General features: G+C 40.9%; 1 protein-coding gene and 1 non-coding gene across 2 annotated transcripts; both read left to right on the top strand.

Annotated features, from left to right (window-relative positions):
- The first annotated feature begins 4,775 nt into the window (after positions 1–4,775).
- Positions 4,776–12,197, top strand: LOC120952794 (homeobox protein unplugged). Its single transcript, XM_040372308.2, has 3 exons — positions 4,776–6,312; positions 10,905–11,143; positions 11,216–12,197. Exons 1-3 carry the CDS (start codon positions 5,370–5,372, stop codon positions 11,762–11,764), a joined length of 1,731 nt encoding a protein of 576 aa, XP_040228242.2. The 5' UTR covers positions 4,776–5,369; the 3' UTR covers positions 11,765–12,197.
- Positions 12,198–18,296: 6,099 nt separating this feature from the next.
- On the top strand, positions 18,297–18,378 carry Trnas-gcu (transfer RNA serine (anticodon GCU)). Its single transcript has one exon. It is a non-coding gene; the product is annotated as a tRNA-Ser (tRNA).
- Positions 18,379–22,386: the final 4,008 nt, after the last annotated feature.

Here is a 22,386-nt window from a genome sequence, read left to right as displayed (position 1 = left end):
CCCTTCTATGTCATTCACGATGATGCTTAAAATTCCACCACTCAACAGTGGCAATTTGACGCCAAAAACCAACAGTGTTTATTTGTTTTTCACTGTACAGCCACGTGCAGGCTGAAAACATCCTCCACTGCGCGCGAAAATGCACGCAACGCATCCGTGCTATAATTTCACACGTTCTTGCCATCAGCCACAGCTCGTTGGTGGTAATTAATGAGATGAAAATTTAAATTTAATTTTCAACACTCCCAAGCACACCCTCCCTTTCTCCTCATTACCAATGCTTGCGCTAACGCAACGCCGAATGATGCAGCTTCATTTCAAGATGCATTTTCTTTCCATTCTGCGGTCTGATCAAGTGAGCCGTGACGTGAAGTGAGCTGTGCGTTGCACAGGATTTGCCGCTCGTTAGGCGCTTGTGAACAGATCGCTGTATGCGTGTGTATGTGTGTGTCTAGTTTAATTTCACGCCGTGTTAGCGTACGCCAGGGTGAACGGAATTTTCACTCCAAAAATGAAAATGTTTGTGATGACGCGCAGCTTTCGTGTTTGGTTGTGAAGTGTGGTGCCGTTTGGTAAGAGGAATACTGTGTTACACTAAGTAGCAATTAGCGTCTACATACAGCCGTTTTGAGGACGACGAAACAGGGTACGATGCAAAACGTGAGTGCGAGTGGAATGTGTGCCGTTGGAAGAATGTTGACAGAATTGGCTTTTGTGGTTTTTATGAATTCCGGTGAACACACGCAAACACACATTAATCAATTATTGTAGGGCGGGTAGTGGTTGTGGGAAAAGGGATGTAATTATATAGAGGAATTTACATTATCAAAAACATGTGTGTTTTCCGTTTGTTTAAGCATATTTGTTGTTGATGAATATTATCATTTGGATGCTTGGCTTTGAATTGATCAAATGAAGGCATTTGGTCTTACTTAAAGTCGAACTTGTTCCTTCCTGAATAAAACAAAATGTCGAACTTGTTCCAAAAACTTTACTACTTTACTACAGCTAGGGAGTCCAATTTTACTTAGCAACTCATAAAAAAATCCTTAGCAACCCACCCGTAAGTCCCTATTTGCTAATCCCCATTGACTTCACCATCCAACATGGCTACCAAAATCAGAGCTAAGCACCTGTAGTCTATCTAAGCACCTTGGTCTCACTGCAGAAATTCTAATAAAAGTTTAGTTTTGTTCCTTCCCTCCCGGCTCCTTGGATGGCTATATTGCTTCGCTGAATTTGAATGCGAGAAATGGTGCGAAACGAGACTTGAACCCATGCACGGAGAGACTTCACCTTTTACCTGCATGCACCAACAACACGCACCATTGAGCGCTCTCTTCTTCGCTGATTGTTTATATCCAATAAAAAAAGAAGTTGTTCCCATGAAAGGTTCATTGACAAGTATGATAGCAAAATCAGTTACTGGATCGGGGTAGGTACTGTAACTGTTCCAGAACTATGACAAGTTTGTGATCCTTTCCATGACTGAGAAAGATACAAGTACAGTTTTTAAACTGGAACTAAAAATAATCGCTGTTTCAGGTCCGCTGGAGTTATTCCAGGACTGATATAGGTTCAGTACCAGTTCCAGGATGTGTTTAGGATCCGTTCCGGGACCGGTATGTGTTAAGGATTAGGTTCAGGACCGGAATGGGTTCGGATACATTTCTAGGATCGGTATGGGATCGGAATCGGGTAAGCTCCAGAACCAAACCTGGTAGAAAATTAGATCCAGCATATGGATATCGATTCAGTAACTATTAAAGGTCAATTATAGATTTGGTAATGATTTCAAAGTCTTTTCCTTGTTCCAACCACAGCTTAAGCTCTAATTCAGAATCAGAATGTAAAAGCTTCAGTTTTCCATTAAAAAATTTCCATTCCAGAAGCTATTCAATGTTTGCACTACACTATCCGGTTCACTTTAAACGAAACTAATTGGCATTATTGACTGTGCGACATGTGCAAAATGAACCATTCCTTTCCCACAGCCAAACCTATCCTGCAAAAAGCTTTCATGTTTTTTTTCTTCCCCATGCTCTGTTTTCTGTTCCACTTTTCCCCGCGTGTGTTTCGTAATTGTTTTCAATATTTGATTAATTGAACAAGCATCGTTTATGTGAGTACACTATTGATTTGAAAACATGGAAAAACATTCACCCCCTTTCTCTCTCTTTCTCTCGCTGTCTCGCTTACTCATATTGATTGGTTCTTGGAAAGTGGTGGAAACTGATGGTCAAGAGAAACTTTTTTTATGTATACCACGTGTGTCCGTTTTTCTATCGCACGACTGTTTGTTGCGCATGTTGGCTGGATAATTGATGTGTACGGCGAAACCGGGTGTAACCGGGTGGACAGCATCGTGTGTCACCACAACACGCGGAAAGTGCGGTACATTTGTAATCAATTAAAAGAACATAAGTATCCGCTGACCTTTTCTGGTTCCGCTTCGAGTAGGTACGCACCGCAAGGTGAATTATAGGGGTTTCTGTAGGACAGCAACTGGTAAGGGTTTTTTATACTAAACTATCATTAGCGAGAAAGATGTTGTAGTAGGAGTAGCAGGAGGTCCTTAAAGGGTAATACAAATTACATGGTGCGAGCAAAAACCCATACACCCCTTTCTGTTGCAGTGGAAAAGGATAGGGTGAGGCTCCATTGAAGTTGTAATTTCAATGTAAATAATAATTATTTGCTTCCAAATATAATTGTTGAGCTTTTTTCTTGTTATCAATGATAAGTATAGTATTGATTTTAATATTTTTTATCATTATTTAGAATAAATAACTCAAGCCAGCAAAAGTTGTCTAATTTGAATATGATAATAAGAGTAAGAATGCAATAATAAGACAAATAACTCGAGATAAGGCAACTACAAGCAGAAAATGATGCGCAAAGAAGAATTCTATTTATTAACATCATATTTAAGTTTTTATTTAAATAGAAAAATGAGCCAATAATCCTACCAAAGTCTCTATAAAATATTAAAAAAAAGAATAAGCGAAAGTTGGTGCTAACGAGAGTTGTACCATTTAATTGGAAGTTAAACTTTCAACGCCGTTTATCTAATGTCACTTCCGACCGATAATTAGATCATCATTAGCAGCATGACGTATATAATTTTTCTTTGTTTAAAAATAGTACCAAATGTGTATGTAGATTCTGTATCTGTGTTCATTGTGCAGTACGACGCTCGATAGAACGATAGAATAACGGTCCCGTCTCCCTTGTTTCCTAATACGAAGTATAGCTCCGCCCTTTTTTTCAACTCCATCTACGCGCGCCTGCACTATGCACCACGAGGGACAAAGCATACGGCACGTTGCACAGCTTTCCCTTGAAACAGCGCCACCTATCGGTGGGTCCTCGCGTCTGGTAGTGCGGAAACGCGCGTGCGTGCGTATTTGCGTGAAGTAGGCGTAGGCTACTGCGTTAGATTGCGGACTTTTCCACAATCCTCGCTCGCAGAAGTGAAATTGCGGCCCCGTTTTGTTCGCGCTGTTTACTGTCAGCAACAAATTAGTGCTAAGGGCATTGTGTGTTGAACAATTCCGCTCCTTGGCAAGTCACTACAATGTTGTAGCCAGGACCGAAATTGTCTAGCAATTAAAAAGTCATTTTTATTGCTCGCTCGTTAGCTTGCAGCTCGTGAGGTGGGTATGGCACAAAACAAAAAAAAACAAACAAATTATATTTGCACAGCACAGAAAATGGTGGAGCTGCTGGAGACATATCGGGAGTGGAGGCGGTATTTTGTTGTGTGTGTGTGTGAAATATTTATTTATCTTGTAACAGTACAAATTAACGGACCTAAAGATTGCTCAACATCCATGAATGAATATGCTTGAGTAGTTTGGTTAGGACAGGCATTTATTTGACTTTCTAATGAATTTTATTTGAATTTTATTTTTTGAATAATTAAGCATATTATCAAACGGTTTTGTATCGACCATTGATTAAAAATTCAATTTAGTTCAAGTCATTTTGAGCATATTTTGGTTTAATAATTGATCATAATTCTATACATTTGCAGTAAAACATTTTGTATTTTTAGTGGTCGGTTTTTAAATGTTTTTAACTAATCAAAATGTCAGTTCTTTGCAATTAACCAATATTGAAGCCTGTCAATCGTTTGATCAGACTGTTAAAAAAATATAATCAAATTTATTATTCATGTATAAAACGTGTTTTCTTCATGTTTTCTTTCTTTATATTAGCAACACTTATTCAGTACCTGTTTGATACACAATCATCTTTAATAGATTAAATTATTCATGCAATGTTTCAATAATTTAATAATTGAGAGACAATTTAACATAACACAATTTGTATTTAAGACCAAAATAAGGAAAAGTGTAGGTGATTTTGGGCAAACGAATATTAGGTATGCTCCATCGCGATAGTATTAATGTTAAAGCTTAAATTTTGCTAAATAACATTAAATTCTAAATGCTAAATTAAACTCTATCTAATATTTATATTTCACTACATTATTTTCATCAGCACTGTAGCGAAAAAGGAAGCAAAAACTAGACAGCTTTTGGGCAACTAAATGTTCATCTAATTCGTCAAAAATAGAGAAAATTGCCATTCTTTCCTTCAAAAATCATCAAATATACTTTATTGTCAAATCACAATTATTGATTGTCTTGTACTTCTGTCAATTCATAAAAGAAAGCCACTCTAAAGCCAACTGTTTCTTTTATAATTATTTCATTATTCTGCCCAATACGACATGTTTGCAGGAATGCTTTAATAAACCCACTCCTTTCCCTGGACTACGAACGCAAACGTTCACACTTTGGGCTCGCCAGAACAATCGACAATCGAAGGTCATTTAGATGAAGTCGTTATGTATTAAGTGTACTTTGCCCACATCCCACTAACAACCACCATCGCTAAGAGTGTGCTTTGTACAAAAAAACACCTACGAATCCATACCGCATTATCCTGCTCACAATGGAGGAGTGTCCTTCTAATTCGCTAACCGGGCTGGATCGAGAAAGAAACGGTACAACACCATGCCGCATACGATGCCGATGGTAGCGGAAAGGAAACGAATATATACGAATACGAATACCAAGCGACAGCCCGGCACCGTCCGCTGCAACAGCAACAGTCAGCCCGCCAGCGAGTCAGTCAGTCGAAAAGTTCCCTCCGCAAAGGGTCGTCCGATTGCCGCAGAGCGTGGTTGCGTATGATCGTGTACTGTGCATAGTGTGTGCGTGTGTGTGTTTGTGCGTATTTCCCCTGTAGTTCCATCCATTTCCTGTGCAGTGTTGGTGGTGGTGTGTGAGTGACACTTCCTATTACCTATGCCGCGGTGATCAAGGATTTAAACGGGTTTAAACGGCAGCACTGAAATCATGGATAAACTCTCCACCGTCCAGCCGGCACCGGTCGGGTCGGTGGTGTGTGGTGTGACGGACGTCAAGTTTTCCCGCCCCCTGCCCAGTTCCTCCTTCAGCATAGAGAACCTCATCGCGGTCAAACGTCGGCGTAGTGCAGGCGCTGGATCCTCCTCACCCGAGATCGATCCCGGCGATCATCATGGGTCGTGTTCACCGCCGGCAGCAGGACCTAACGTCCCACCCGGTTACGGTGGTCTCCTGCTGGAAACATCCCAACAGCACCAGCAGCAGCACCAGCAACACTATCTAGCTGCGGCTGCTGCCGCCGGCTACAGTGCGGCCATGCTTTCTTTCAGCTCCTTTCCACCACTGTACCATCCGTGGAGTACGGGACTGCCGACTGCTGGGCGCTATCTGTCCCAGGCAGCGAATGAAAAATTGTCCTCCCTTCTGTTTCACCACCACTCGAGTGGAGGAAATAAATCGCACCCGGGGGGGATCGAACCCTGCCCGGGGACGTACCCAGCGGCCGAACAGCCGTCGGGTGGTGGTGGTGTCCTACCGACGAGACCGTCCAGTCCGAGGGGTGCTCGAAGTGGCGATAAATTGTTCCCAACCGAGGTGGATCTGCTGTCGAAGGTGTACGCTGTCTACCATCACCAGCAGCAGCAGCAGCAGCAGCCACGCTACCTCACACCGTCCTCACCGGGCACAGGATATACTACTACTGGAGCAGCGTTGGAACCGAATGGCGTGAATCCTGGCACCGGGAATGGCCAACTCCATCACCAACCGCAGTCGCCGGGCGAAACGATTGACCCGGGCAGTGACGGTGGGCCGGAGGATGAGGAGCGAACACGCCCGACCATCGAGGACGGGGGCGAGAGTGCGGACGGGTCGGCATACAGCGATGACATTAGTCTGACACTTTCACCGTCCGGATGCGGCAAAACGACCGGTAAGTTATTAATGATGGGTCGAGTGAGTCGGCAGAAATGCGGTATTGGTTTTCCTTGGAGTGTCTCTCGAGAGGAGGGTATCGACAGAGAAAGAAGTTGTTGTTGCTGGTTGTGATTCAATCGAATGTGATTTGTCATGATTTAATTTGATTTGGTGCAGTCACTTTAAAGGAGGGTGTTCTATTTTACTGTCGGAAGATAGTTGAGAGCGATGTGCCCCCGGGATGTGGAGAATGGGTTGATTGAATTGATCAAAGGGTGATATTGCCTTAAACTGATTATTTTAAAGGATATTTTGTAAGTTTAATTCAGCGAAATGAAGGTGAGAAGGTAATGTGATGTTATTCTCTCAATCTCTGTCGATGCAATTCAGGATTTGGGTATTTTTATTACTTTTATAAAATCTTTCACTTACGGATTATGAAAGCTAGCATGCCGCCGAAGGGCTGTTTTTCTTCTATTTGGCGTAACGTGTTCTACGCGGACATGCCGGCCTGCGAGGCTTAATTCGAGACTTAATTCATTACCACGCAGCCGGATAGTCCTTGCTACGGGGGGACGGTCCATCCTAGGCTTGAACCCATGACGGGCATGACGGAACACGGGACCCATGACGGAAACACGGGACCGTCAAAGGGCTGTTAATAGCCGTTAATTCCGTGCGTGAAGTCGTAGCTAAACTAAGTCAGTTCGGGTGATGGGTCAACCACTATCACAGAAATGCCCTATTAGTTAGCCCTATTGGTGATTTGGTGTTCAATCAATTAGTTGGATAGGCGGTACTAGGTATATCAGTCGCCCAAATAAGGATGATGACGCCCTAAACGTGTTACTCATTATTTTATTCCTGAGCTGTCTATTAATGAATGAATAGTTCTTAAATTGAAAAGAAAAGGATGTTAAAATTTTGTATTACAAATAAATTAATGTTTCGAATGTAATAAGACTTTTCTTCAACAATATATATCATTAATCACATCTTCGAGTGTATGTGGTATTATCTGTAAAGATTTTGTAGAGTAGTGTATAAGGAAAGAAGTTCCGTGTGTATGTGTGTGTATATGTGTGCGCCCAGGATGTAAATAGAATCACGTCCGGCGTTAAGAGGAGCAGACGTGTCAACCGACCGCTTTAATAGAAGTGATCTACAAGTGATAACAATCTCAGATTTATCTTTAACAATCTCGTTTAGTTCGCTTCTAAGTAGGCTTCACAAGTCAGCTCAACACCAAAAGCAAGACCAGTGAGGATCACTAAATTGATCAAGTATCTTGGCCAATTCTCAAGCTAGTTCTAACTTTTGAATGCCTTTCGTTCAATACAAGATTTCCCATGATTGTTTTTTGTTGGTTTCTCGTAATTTTTGGTGTTCGTATAACGATTTATTCACCATTTCTCTTATATTTTTGGATCGTTCCCACGATCGATTGGATTCATCCTATTGCAATACCTATAGCATATAAATGATCCTAAAATTCAATACATCAAAAGGGAAAATATTTCGGGAAACACCCAAAATACTATAGAAACCCTGTACATGTTTCAAGCATAAATATAGTTTTTTTATATAATTAAAGATTATCATACTGTCCTATTTTGGGGGTTCTAAATTTTCCATAAACACCATGATCAGAGGACAAACAACGCACAGCTAAGATTATAGCTGCAAACGTACCTCATTCGTGATCCTAATCCTAGTTTTCATGAGCGATAAGGGTTAATGATCTTATCAGGATAGTATTAAATCATGAAAAATGACTGTCCTATTCGGGTCTTATATTTTAAGCATTTCAATCCTGATTTTAAGGGTTTGTTGTAAATTGCTTAGCAATACAATTAGCCAAATTTACACCTAAACACTACCTTATTTTTGGGTGATAGAGTCTTTGGCTCATTTGACCAAAGTAATGTCAACTTAAAACTCTAAAACAGACACTTTTATCACAAATGAAACAAGTTATTTTACAGTCAAATACACTCAACTTCATAGGATTTGCAATCTGAAGCACAATGTCCTTCCAATGTACTCGATCGTCCGCGGGCCGACGAGATCCTTTAACCATCTTGCTATCGGATAAATTGTACGAACAACTGACATTTTACGCCTCCTTACTCTCTTGCTCTGCTTCATTTGTTATGCTCTTAATAGCAATTTTAACGTGCGTATAAACGAAGGGAAAATGTCCCAGCAGCAGCAGCTGTCATGTACTGTTCCGGATAACCTCCCACCAGCCAGCGAGCCACCCAACCGTCCCATACCCATCAGTCCATCGTCCTTACGCTCGCATCCCTCGCCACCGGAAGGAGGGCGATAATATTCACTTAAACAGATTATGAATAATTTACAAACTGTTCAACCACATCCCCCCCTCTGCCCTGCCATTTCTTGCTGGGCTTCTTTCCTCGGGGCCCCTTTTTTTAGCCACCGTTCGATCACGTGGCAAATCTCGGCGGGAAGGAATTATGATTTGATTACCGAGCTCACACACGCGACCGCAAAGTAAGTCTCTCTGTCCCGTTGTTGTTGTGTTGAGCCTGCGTCCTAAATTGACTTTCATTGTAGGCGGTAATGAAAAGTGGCGCTTTTCTTGTGCGGCATCCCGTGCGTTTGTGGTGCCGTGAGTCATTTGGCAGCCCGGTGACTGTTGTGGTGCCGTTTTTTTGTAGAGTTGTGTGTGTGTGGGTAGAGGAAGGGAAGCTGCGAGATAGGGAAGCGATATTTTGTACGTGGTGTGTGAAGGGGGAAGCAACTGCTTCAGGGGGTGGACGTTTGTGTTTGGTGGGAAATGGGCAATGATTTTTCACGCACAGATTAGAGTTCAAGCATGGGTACAAATTGGTGGGATTACTGTTTCTTACGCTCGCCGCAGGAGGGTGTCTTTTTTCACTGCAGCAGAGCTATCAAGATGGTTTGTTTTGCTAAGTGATCAACGGTGGTGAACTGTATGAGGACGTGTACTTTAAAGGGTGCGAATATAACATGTAGGTGCCAAGCCTCCGATCAAATTAATAATCTAATTAAAAAGGAGGATTTTGAAATAGATCATGCACGTAAAATGTAGTCAAAATCCCAACAGGACTGTTAGTGATACAAACCGATTTAGAATGCTTCTACTAGGCCAACTAGATTGTGAGGATTGTTATGCCAGGAAGAAATACTAGTGATGGGCCTCTGGAGCGCACTCACGGTTCCAAATGGTTACTTCAAATCCGCTTCTGGCGTAAAGAGAATCACCGAGTGACTCCGAACGACTTCGGCCGATGCTGATGCCATAAGACTCCGGGACGATTCTGAGTGGTTCAGATTCCCAGAATCAGGCCGACTTTGGTTGGCTTCGAAAAATGCCGATTGAACCTACGTTCCGGGAGCGATTCCAGAATGTTCGGAACCGAATCACAGCCGATACCGGTTTTTTGGTCAGCTTTGTTAACAGTTTATAGCCTAACTTATTAGCGTGTAATAGCGTGGTAATTCATGTCTAATTTTATGGAAATTTTAACCTTTTTAATCATCATCATCATGTTCATCCTCAAAGGTGTCTCTGACTCTGACGATGACAGTCTCAGTACTGGGCTTGTATTCCGACTACGTTTACCTCCTGATTTAGATTCGAATCGCACTAATGGTCTAAGGCAGATGTGTCACACTCGTTTTTTCGGTGGGCCACTTGTTAACCCGAAAAGCCGTAGCGGGACGCATATAGACCGCCATATCAGGGACCGCCAGTTTGACATACCTGGTCTAAGGCATGTTTCTATCCCCTCTCCAATTGAGATCCTTTATAAGGTCTATGTTTTAAACATTATTTTGACTAGTTTCTGCTTTAACACTATTAAGTTTAGACTATTTTTTGTTATTGTGCAGCATTGCGTTGAAATGAATGTATTTGCGTGTGCTGAATATACAGATATTACAGATTTATTGGTTTAGTTCAATGTACAAAATATCTACGGTTCGTAAACCTTCATTTATTTCAATTAGTTTTGAAATTCATTAGAAAAAGCGCCTAAGAATCATTGTTCCTATTTTAAAATTAATAAAAAAACAACAAATGAAGAGGATAAATAATAAAACGCCTAAAATTTTGGATCAGAAACAATTTATTTCATTCCACATCGTTTCAACCGGTATGTCGATAAACTAGTATTGAAATGTGCGAGTTAATCTTTTGAATTTTTTACAGGCTCTCTTCTAGGCTAAAATAGATTTTTTTCATTATTTAAATCTAGCCTAGCTAACTCTCTTTGCTCGTGAAAACTCATAATCCCAAGTGTGGTACATATGTTCATTTTACCATTGCTGTACGATGGTTTATTTTTAACATTTTGCCAAAACACGGCAAGCACAATTAGACAAACAGTTGTTTAGTGTAACTTGAGAACTCATCCAAATAGTTGCAATAAACTACGAAAAAGTTATATGTACCATTATCGTCACTATCTTTGGGAACAGTTCCTGCAGATGTCTTCTAGATGGATAACAGATAACATGAAGCAAGACAAAGACTGGCTTTTTCAGACAAACAATAAATTCCTAAATCGATTAATGTTTAAACTAATGTCTAATTTGATACCTACTCTCTTTTTGCAGATCTCGGTGACAGCGACTCGGACGCCTGTTCCGAGGACGATTGCACACAAAACTCGTCCTCCTCCGGGCGGGCGGGCAAATCGGGCAGCAGTGCGGAAAACTCCAAATCCCGTCGCCGCCGAACCGCCTTCACATCGGAACAGTTGCTGGAGCTGGAGCGAGAGTTTCATGCCAAAAAGTACCTCAGCCTTACGGAGCGTAGCCAGATCGCGACCAGCTTGAAGCTGAGCGAGGTGCAGGTAAGTCGTTTGCTGGATCATTCCTTTGAGTCCTGTCGTTTAATTTAATCATTCATTTCCTTCCTGGTGTAGGTCAAGATCTGGTTCCAGAACCGTCGTGCCAAGTGGAAACGGGTAAAGGCGGGCCTCAATTCACACGGTCTCGGCAATCGCAATGCCAGTGGATCCGGCACCGGTACAACCGGAACGGCGAACAAGATCGTTGTGCCGATCCCGGTGCATGTGAACCGATTCGCTATCCGATCGCAGCACCAGCAGATGGAAAAGATGAACCTGGTTGGGCCGAAGGCGGAACTGAGGAAGGCTGACCTTGGGCTAGCGGAATCGGGCGGTTTCGAGCGTTTCGGGCTGAACAAACACCTCTCGAAGGTAGTGCCATCCGCGGAAGTAACCGGCAACAGGGTGGACCCTGCGTTTCAAGCAGCACCAGCACCATCAGAGGGTACCTCAAAGAGTTCCATCGAAAGTAGTGGTACAGGTGGTGGTGGTGGTGGTGGTGGTGCAGGAACAGCAGGCATTGGAGTGGGGTTCCAGTTGGGTATGGGGGTGTGTTCACTTGCTGCCCCACCGCACAGTTCCTCCCACCCGGTCGCTCTCGTAGTTAATCCGAAAACATTCTAAAATATGTACAGTACGTGATCGGGAGACGGAAGAAGCACTCCACTGTTTCTCACACTAATTGTAGTTTTGTGACATAGCAACGATTAACTCTAACCCATTCTCTCGTTGGGAGGGGGGTTCTGTGATGGTGATGAAAAGGAAGTGAAATAATGCATCCCTCAGTTCAATTAAAGTGTGTACAAACTGGTTGGTGTTGTGTTGCAATTGCACAATTAACAACAGGAAGAACAAGTACATCATGATGGTAAATTCTGTTCATTGCTGAGTTCGAAGCTGCTGGTGTGTACAATTCACCCAAAATCAACATCATTTTCCACGTTAGTAAATCAACGCTAATTGCTGTGGCATTAAGTGCATTGAAATGATTAATTAATAAACTTAAGCCACACAAACTGCAGCTTCCGGTATTGTGTTGTAAAGTGGAATAGGTGGCGATGGTGGTATTAAACGCACACACTGATTACTTAAATTGATGAACAAGTAAGGGTTAGAAGTGAATAATTGTGGCTTGAATTTAAAAAAAAATCCCTTGTTTTGTTTTATTTGAAGATGTATAAGTTTCGTGAATGTTAATTGATGTTCAATTATTACGAAAGTTTCTATTTGAAATAATTATTTTTCTTCTATTTCCGGGGAGCTAGTCACACCAGTTGAAAAGAAATACTTATTAAATTGTATATAAAAAGAGTAATCCAAATTAAAGAGAGGGAAAATACAACAAAAGCAATAAACTGTTAAGTAAAAAAAATGATAAAAATGGAGCACTTCTACGAGATGTACACACTGGAGAGCAAATCGAGGAAAATGATAACAAAACGCCATACAAAAGTAAGCTAAGTAACGTTAAACACGTGTAAGAAATGTTACGTGATGTAAGAAAACAATAAAAAATGAGATCAACACGAACATTTACGGAAAAGTGTAAAATTATGTGTTTTAAATTGGAAAAAGAAAAACGTTTAAACCATAAACTGCCAATTAACCATAAATAATGAGCACTGGAAAAAAACTGTCGCAAACCAACTGGATGAGAAAAGGGCAAATACTGCTTTACCCCATGTACATATAAATTACCATGAGGCATAATTAATCCACACATTATGCCCTTGTTCGGGGCAGAAACGCCATTGCTTTCTTTCCTACGAAACGACAATTCCTAGCCCGCCCATACCATTCATCCGATATGTTGGGATTTTGTTTTCCACCGTCGAGTTAACGCAATCGGGTTGCGAGATTTCGGGGCGGGATTGTTCGTTCGCTCGCCTCGTCCATTTCCCGCGGCTGCTGCAGTGTGATTACATTAATTGTTGCCCCCTTCATGATTTTGTTCCTTATTTTACCCCGCCGATAGCAAGCCTGCCTGCGCGTAGCTGTGCGAGAGTGTGTGCGTGTTTTTTGCGCATCGTAATTGTCGGTTTGTGTGTGAGCGTGTGTGCTCATCCCAACAAATCGGTTAAGAAACCCCCTCATCCCGGCGCCGGCAGAACGATCCTTGCGTGCGTGGCGCAGCTTGTGTACAGAGCGGGAAGCAATAAGCCAGGATAACAAGGGCATCGATTAACGCACGGCACGTAAAGTCAACAGATTCTAGTGGCGTGACTAAGTGGGACAATTTCACGCACCAAATTGTGGTCTTTTGTGGGTAGCTTAGGGCAACGGGGGAAGAAAGTGCTTTCTTTGTGTGTGTTCTCTCTGTCTCTCTCTCTCTCTCTCTCTCTCTCTCTCTCTCTCTCTCTCTCTCTCTCGGTCTGAGATTGTTCCACCATTCACCAAAGAATGGCTCCTTTCTATCCGTTGCTATGGCTCCATGGGTTGCTACGGCTGGATGTGGTAGGGTCGTCCTACACAACCCCTAAATCACTCGCCCCTGTTACCGGTAGCTCATTCATTATCCCAGGTGTCTCACGCCTTTTGCCTGTTCGTGGCATTATTGCATAAGGCACACAGGCACACACACACACACCGCGGCAAGGCAAAAGCCAAAAAGGCACCATTGTGCCCTATTGTGCGTAAAGATACAATAGCAACGAACTGAACAACAACGGTTAACGTTTCGTTGGCGTTGGAGAAGCGAGGACCGAGGGCGCGGCACCGGGCTGCCGGCTGGTTTGATGTGGGATTGCTGCCACTCCAGGGTCCAGGCGTGTCATTGCGAGGCTGTTCCGACGACACCGATGACACCGATTAGGAAAAGGGGATTGATCCTACACGAAGCCTGCCAAAGCTGACGTTTAGGTGAAATGACACGGGCTTTCGGCACCGTTCCGGCTAGTTCTATCGCCGAATGCCTTCCCAACTCCGTTGTTGTGCCTGATCATAAAAAAATAGCTACGTTTGTTTTAACACAGCAAACTGCAGATAATTGTCGTTTTTTTCCTCTTCCACTTATTTAATGTCATATTTTGGGCAGTTTCTTTGCGCACTTTGAAGTTCAGTGCCTGCACTACTGTCTGCTGTCATCGATCGACGATCAATCAAAACAGGCTGCGAGTTTGAAATAATGAAACAGCATAATAGTAATCAATTTGAAACGCTGAAAAGCACGTTCGCTTGAGCACAAAGAGGAAGGAGAAAATAAAGGATAAAAAGCTGCATTTTCAGTGTTATTGCACAACATTGCAAAGGGGTTAGGGCAGTGTGATTTGAGCAATGTGCAATGTGGACAGTTGAGTGGGAAAGTTTGAAATGAACTATTTTAACAAGGGACTCAACAGAGACTGGCGTTGAATGGGATTGATCGATTGTTTTTAATGTTTTTAATAAAACACAGTGGGGAATTTCCCCATTATTGATCAAGTTCAAAATAATCCTTAATTTCGACCATATTGATCGCAGATGCTTATTAAATTCTTGAAATTAGGATCAGATGTTGCTTGCAATGGCAGATAATAGCTGTAAGAGAAGAAATTTTGCTATTTTTTTTTTATAATAAAACTATACATTGTGTTGTCTAATACCACTGTCGGTCACATGAAAGGCTCCGCCAATTAAATCCTAGAAGTCACAACAACAGCCCCCGGTCCCCCTTCTTTTTCGCACGATCCCAAAACCTTAAACAAACCCCCATTAACTGTTTGCCGAAATGAAACGGAAAGCTGTCAAATCAAACGAACCGTTCCGGGAGCAGGCGGCACTGCTAAAACGGATCAGCAAAATCAAAGACACAATTAATGGCACTGCCAGCAATGTGTCGGAAATATAGTGAAAAGTATATGAGCCCCAACGTGATTATCCTTTGTCAAGCCGGCAGGACCACCGACCGCAGTGGGAATTTTGAAAGGCGAAACCCAAGCCGTCCCAAAAAGGTTCCGTATTGCACTTGATGCCAGATGGTTCGCATATGTGCGCCACGGCAACGCGTAAACGCGCATCGTTTGAAGATGTGCGATGTGGAAGGGTTTTATGGTCAATTTGTGGTTTTAGCACATTGTTAGAGAGGAGTGAGTTATTTTCTCCCTTTGCTTTGTTTGCTTTTGCTTTTTTAAAACAACTAAATCTCTCCGTGATCAAACCTTTTGCTCGTACTTTGAATACGATCATGGGAATCAGGACAGCAAATCGAAACCTTCAGGCCACTCATCCTCAAACCGATCGTGCAGCTCGAAACTCCCTTCGATCAACCCGAACTCCCTATCGTACGAAGTCATCAATTTATTAAACGAAATGAAACAATCTGTGAGGTGAATTAAGCAGTTTCAACAGCAGCAGCAGCAATCCCGGATGGCCGATCTTTTGCAGTGGGATAGCGAGAGCATATATAAAAGAGCATACCGCACATGTGGAGGGGGAGGACTACGGTTACTGCACCTTTCATGATTTGATATATCGGGTGACGTATCGTTAAAAATCAATCAATAAAGCAATCGTATAAATCGTGCACGATTACGTGAGCTGCGTGCGATTCCTGCCCGAGCTGCGATCACGCATTCCACGATGGGAACGAGCGATCGGTTTTTCGGGAGTTGCAAGAATTAATTGCAACAGCAAATTGAATTTGAGCACTGTTTTGGTACACCGAAAGCAACCCAAGGATGTGAGTTGCATTGGTGTGGTGGGTGTTTGAAAATTGCTATTGATAATGTCCTTTAAATGTGGAATGTTTCGACATGAATTCGAGTGATGGAATGAATTGCCTTCGAAGAGCTTCGAGACGTTTCGGTACCAAGAAGAAGAGCTGAATGGATGGATCATGGTAATGTCTTTTTAACAAACTTATAGTACTGTTGTTTAGGTATCAGTTTAGTCTCCCTGACTATAAGTCTATAAGTTTGAAGTAATAGCACTATAATATATCGTTTGAAGACAGTGAGAAGCAATAGAAATGTGGGTAAACCTGTCATCAAACTAACGAAACGACACGAGATGATTTTTAAATAGATTTTTAAACAAATTAATCACAGTTTCACCATGTAGATTTTTTTGTTGAGTTAGAATCAGCATTGTTAAGAATGCTAGTCTCGAAAGCCTATATAAGCCGGCATTTCCATGTAGGAGATCGTTCAAAGATCGTTGATTCGTTCATGATTCAGAATTCTTCAAAGAATATTGACCCTTTTTGCTATGAGAATCGTTCCATATCCATTGGAAATTGAAATCATGTAGTACAATCCAGTGAATTGTTAAACTTCTGTCATACAAACTGCGACCGAAGCTTGTTGATAGCATACACAGCAGAACTGGCTAAAGTCAACCCCTAAAAAAGATCAATTACGATCGAACATCAGAACCAAATAATTCACCTCCACATGGCCATAAATTAAACTCTGCTCGCAGAAATGAAATCATCCTGCTGAACATAACACCAAACACCAATTTTAAACGGTAAATAAATCCAGCACACTTCCACACCAGGTCCAGTTTTGGGTGCAAAGACCACAGGACACACTTTCCCCCCTGCACACAAGGCGAAAACTCTCATCAAATCAATGGTAGCGTGTATCCCGCGGTGAGGATAAACAGCTATGGCAAATAAAAAAAGCAAATTGCTTTACCCAAAAGCGGTACACCCGCACACACACACACTCACACATTAGGAGTCCAATATGATTGTCCTACCCGTGCTGGACCGTGCTGGAACTGGATCCGGTCATATGCGCATCGTCGTCGTTGATGGGAAGTGCAGAAACCGCTGACAACTGCTCTATTCACAGCTTCACCCTCCCTGGGACTTGGGAAAAAATCGAATCCGAGGAAGTCGTACGCTGTGGAAGTCAAACGGAAACGGAAGTCAGTAATCGATGTGGTGAGTAAGAGGGGAGGGGATCGAACGAATTAAGACGGGCGAGCCCCGTGCGAGGGGAAGCGAAGCGGTACAAGCGAGCAATAAAAAATCTCATCCACAGCATGTGCACAAAACCGGACCGGCATAGGAGATGGACCCGGGAACCCGGGTTGCAGCGAATAGCAAACGGGCGATGTAATAAAATTTCCCTTTGTCATCATACAAACTAATGACTTTGGGCACGCCTCTGAAAGTTTGGAAGCGAGCGTGGAAAACTCTCGCATTGTGCAGCCCTGTGTCTGATGTTATTTTGGGTGTGTATGTGTGTGTGACTGGGAGAATCGTCCTGGGGAAGCGATACGTTTCCTTCGGTTTTGAAGATGATCGAACGGCGGGTCTGCAGACCAAGGCGGGTTCATTTTCATGTTGGTTGTGTCGCATTTTTGCTTGGTACAAAAAAAGTTACAATATATCATTTTATTGAAATTATATTGAAAGTGTTGTGAAAAAGACATTTACTTTAGCTCGTTTTTTATATTTCAACCTTGTTTTGATTCAGTATAATGTTGATAAAATTAATTATTGTATCAAATTATACGAATAATTTGTTATTATCATGTTTACAATAGTTGTTATGCTTCGTTTTTCATCGTTTTATACCATCTTTTGTAAATTTAAGATTAAAATTACTACCTCGAGTTGTCTAGTTTATTCGTATGTTTATTTTCTAGTTCTATATTACAGTCTTTCCCCAAGTTATGCGAATTATGCGTTCTGGAGACTTTCGCGTATTTCGAATAGCACATTTTCAACCAAAATATTGTTGATAAATGGTTATTTTTTATTAATTTGAGTAGTTTTATGCACTCAATTACATATAATTTTTACTGCACATACATTTTTATTTTACTTAATACATATCGTACGGAAAATTCGATTATTTCTGTCATTTCAGAGATCTCAAACCTTCAACAATAATGCAATTTATTTTGCACTTGACAAATGTTGGAGAAATTTGTACCGATTTGACATATGAACTGACAACATTAAAAATTAGCTTAACTCAAATTCACGTAACTCGAGTGTCGCTTAACTTGGGGAAAGATTGTACTACTATCTCTTGGTCATTGTTACATTTTAGACCTGTATATTACAGTTTAGGATATTATTTCAATATTTTACAGGGTTTTTTTCAATGACACTAATTCCCACAACCGTTTAATGATCGTTGGTTATTTGCCTTGCAATATGTTGTAAATGGAGTGAAACAGCCACTATTAACATAGTAGGTTGCTCTTCACTCTTACACATGACGAGGTGGCCGAGAGGTTAAGGCGTTGGACTGCTAATCCAATGTGCTCTGCACGCGTGGGTTCGAATCCCATCCTCGTCGAGCAGGAATGAGATATTCTTAGAGAGTTGTTCGCTCGTTTCACACTCTGTTCAATGATGTTTTTAATGGATCTTTTACCGAGTTACTTGAAAAGCTTGTTGTGTCATATCATTATAATAGATTCTATGTTTATTCTCATTTCTAAGAAAATAGCATAATTTTACAATAATAAACAATTATTATTATTTCTAGTCAATAATAATCTTGTTTTTTTTTCATTTAGTTATTTTCTAGTTGTTTATTAATTCTATCGTTCGATCGTTTAAATGAGTAAGAAATGATTACAACCTGTTAACGGTTTCTTTCGAACAAATCAATATTTTTATTACAAAATCTACATAGCGTTTTTACGATCACTTTATGCAAGAAATATTAAACTCGGCACATAAATCATTCCATCACAGCTTATCAGAACTACCTGACAACATTCCTGCAGTGAAAAAAAAAACAAACAAACATCAAAGCACCGACCGATCGACCGACCGACCGGGTTCAGAATCGTTTGTTGGCTCGTGAGCATGATTAGCGAATGGTGACAGCATTAACAATTAATTCATTCAAACTAAACTCGAAATTCCTCGTGGCAGCTTGCATTTGTACGGTAGCAGGCATTAGAAGGCTAACAGGGTATCATCCGCAATAGCTTAGCATCGCGACAAGCCTCGATTCATTCACGGTAATTAAACAATTCATTCCGCTGACGTTTGGTGAATGCTAATTGGTACATCGGCGTTCAAGCGTTTGGTCATTTTTGTCAATGAGATAGAAAATGTGCTGTTTGTGCGGTTTTTATTTTCGGTCTTCCTTCTTCTTCATTTTGATTGTGTGTGTGTGTGTGTGTGTGTGTGTGTGTGTGTGTAGCGACCGGAATGATTGTCGACGGATAATTCGCTCCCCGGTAGATGATCGATGGAATTCTAAGTAGGTATCCGCACCTTCATATTTGCTGCAAAACAGTCAATCTTAAGTCATTTGGGCAGAACGAAATGTCCAAGCTCTGAGACTTGTTGGGAGCAGAAGGAAAACAGAAACCGATTGCAAACGTCGTCGCAATGTCTGGCCAAGGTTCCGAAGCTTGAGTGCTGACGAGTTGCTGAGTACAGTGGGAAAAATGCACTGCTAATGGAAAGGACAGGAAAAGGGGAAAAGGCAAACAAAACGGCCATCATGTATATAAGCAGTTCGCCCCACGGAATACGGGGCACTGGACACGTTTCGACCACAAACATACACGGAGGTCCTAATCTTGTCCAGACATTTTTCGTTGTAATTTGGACAATAATGGTCACCTGATCGGACCGACACGATACTTAGCGTGCGGTTCGGCGCAACACAAAGCGATGGGCGTTGGTGCGTGAGTTGGAAATGAAATTAATTATTTTCGGTTTGACAGATTGCTGAAAGGATGGGCAAGTCTGCAATCGGAAAACGGTTGCAATGGGAATTATATTTTAATTTTTATATATTTTTTTCCTACAGATTTGTTAGCAGAATTGCAACTATAGCTGTTTTGACTGTTATTTTCTTTTTGAATGTCATGTTAACCGTTGTCATCTTAAAAATATCGACTCATAACAAGAAATTGTGTTATACAGTGAAGGGTTGCGAAATTGTGTTATACGGACGGTTTGCAAGGCTGTGAAATTGAAGAAAAAGATAGAGTTCTATCTTCTAAAAGATAGAGTGCTATTTTATTTATTTTCTAAGGAGAGATTTATGATTGGAGTCTGATTTTCTTAACCTTGCTAGCATTAAGTCGTTATTGATAAATTTTGGGATTTTGACAGTTTGCATTAATATTAATATCAATAATTTTAAAACTGTAAATAGCTTTTTCTTCTGTAAATAGCTTCTGGAAATCATGATAAATTCTCTACAAATTTGTGCAACTTGGAACATTTTTGTGACAATAAAAGAGAATTAAAAAAGTCTGTAATTTCAATGTTTTTAGAAAAAAAGTTGAAATATTATAAGAGCTGATCATTTATATAGCGAGCATTTATACTTTAATATGCATACTAGCTTCAAATACTTCATTATATCTTTCGGATTTGGCATATAGTAATATATTAAATAGCATTCATAAAATTCTAGCTTACGTGACTTGAATTCATAAATTTTAAGACAGGTGTTTTCAGAAACTTAATAAAACATTTAATATTAATACCTTAGGAGCAAAACTGGTTTAGATGACACCTTAGAGGTAAAAAATGAGACAATCTGTCAAAAATTGAAACCTTTGTGACAAACATTGAAGAGAAAATAGGCAAATTTTCGCGCCAACAGTAGTTCACTAAATAAGATCTGTGGTTTATCGAAATTTGTAGTGTTTGATGTAGTTCAGTTATTAAAATAATTCCAAACATTTTTCTATATCAGGTATCTTATAAATTCTTCGTGAAGTTAACAAAATATGTGCAATAACAGCAATTGTTTAGAATTAATCTTAGAATACGATTTTATTTTGGTTTTATGCGATAATTAACAAAAGATTAAACAAAGATGAATGAAATAATGTACAGTCTGTTGTCGAGGTTCGACGGTTCTCGACTTACGATAATTCGGAGATACACGGTTTTCCAAAATTTGATATCTGTCAAATCAGAACAATTTGCTTCGAGAATTGGCAAATGCAGAATAAATTGCTTTCCAAATCTATTTGAATCACTTAAAATCCATAAATATCAAAATTTTCTCTAATGAAATTAAATATAAATGGTTAAGTACATAAAAGTACTATATTGAATCGAATATGTCCATGTATTTTAGATGAAAAAATGTACGCGGACTCCTCAGTGACACATAAACCGTGTATCTGCAAATATAGTCTTGCTCGTAACTAATATTTTACCCAATTCTATGAAGAATCACTATAAAAAGCACGACTCTTTAAATAAAAAAAGATGATTTTAAATGTTCTACCACGCTTCTCTAAGTAAATGCAATACTTCTGCAATATAGTAATGCGGAATTTGAAAACGAAACACAACGCAAGTGCTACAATCAAACCAACGAGAACACACAAATGCTACCATAAAACGTTAGTGACTGACTTTGCTTACTTGCTTGCTTGCTTGCGTTAGCACAATTTCCCAAACTGACCGCCCAGTTTTTGCAACCTTTCCCCCAAGTGCATCACAAGAAAGTGGACCAAACACCACATCAGACCTGCTTTTTTATCGTTCCGTTGCCATAAAAAAAGGGGCGAATGGAGCATCACCCCAGACAGATGCTGCTCTGAAACACCCACAAATGGAAAGCATATTTTGTGCTCTGCACATGGTGGTGGTTGTTATGAAAGTAACAAAATGTAGCGACAATAGAATGGTCAATAGGAGAAAACGGTTTGGTGGGATGTTCCCTAGCGGGCAAAATGTGCGGGTTGTGTTGGGTTTATTGTTTGTGTGGAGATTGTGGTAATATGTTTAGCGATTACTAAGAAACAGTAGACAAGTTTTGTTGCGAATGTTTTACAAATTGATAGATGGAATAATTTATAAATGCTAATTCACCATTAACCGAAAACGTATGAAATCATAAATTATTACACCCAACAAAGGGGGGCAAAAAAATGACGAAAGAATGCAAATTTCACTGCTCCGCTTGCTCGGTCGTGATTGACGGATGTTTCTAATTGTGATGGCACATCCACTCAGCCGCTCTTACAAAGCTCACTCTACCACAAACAAACGGCAATAATAGAAAGGATGTTTCCATTTTTCGCTTCGCACAAACACACACACACGGTTGCTTCGGTTGGAAAAGCGCAACGAAACGAGACCAAAGTGTCCCGAGAAAAACCCGTTCCCGTTAACAAACGGCGTGGCGAAGTGTCACTCAACAGCCAACGGGGAAAATGAACTTGTCAACCGGCGCGCCATTTAGCGCCGAAGCTGATTGTTACACTGCTTTTGTTTAGTTGATTGACTATCATATCCTTTGCTGAAGGACTCCGTGGGGAATTATGACCGGAAAGGTATGTCGGAGGGTTCGTTTGAATGGAGGAAA

This window comes from Anopheles coluzzii, chromosome 2, assembly GCF_943734685.1.
Source record: "Anopheles coluzzii chromosome 2, AcolN3, whole genome shotgun sequence".
NCBI lineage: Eukaryota > Metazoa > Arthropoda > Insecta > Diptera > Culicidae > Anopheles > Anopheles coluzzii.
Note: the sequence above shows the minus strand (reverse complement) of the source record. Positions and strands in the feature narration are given on the sequence as shown.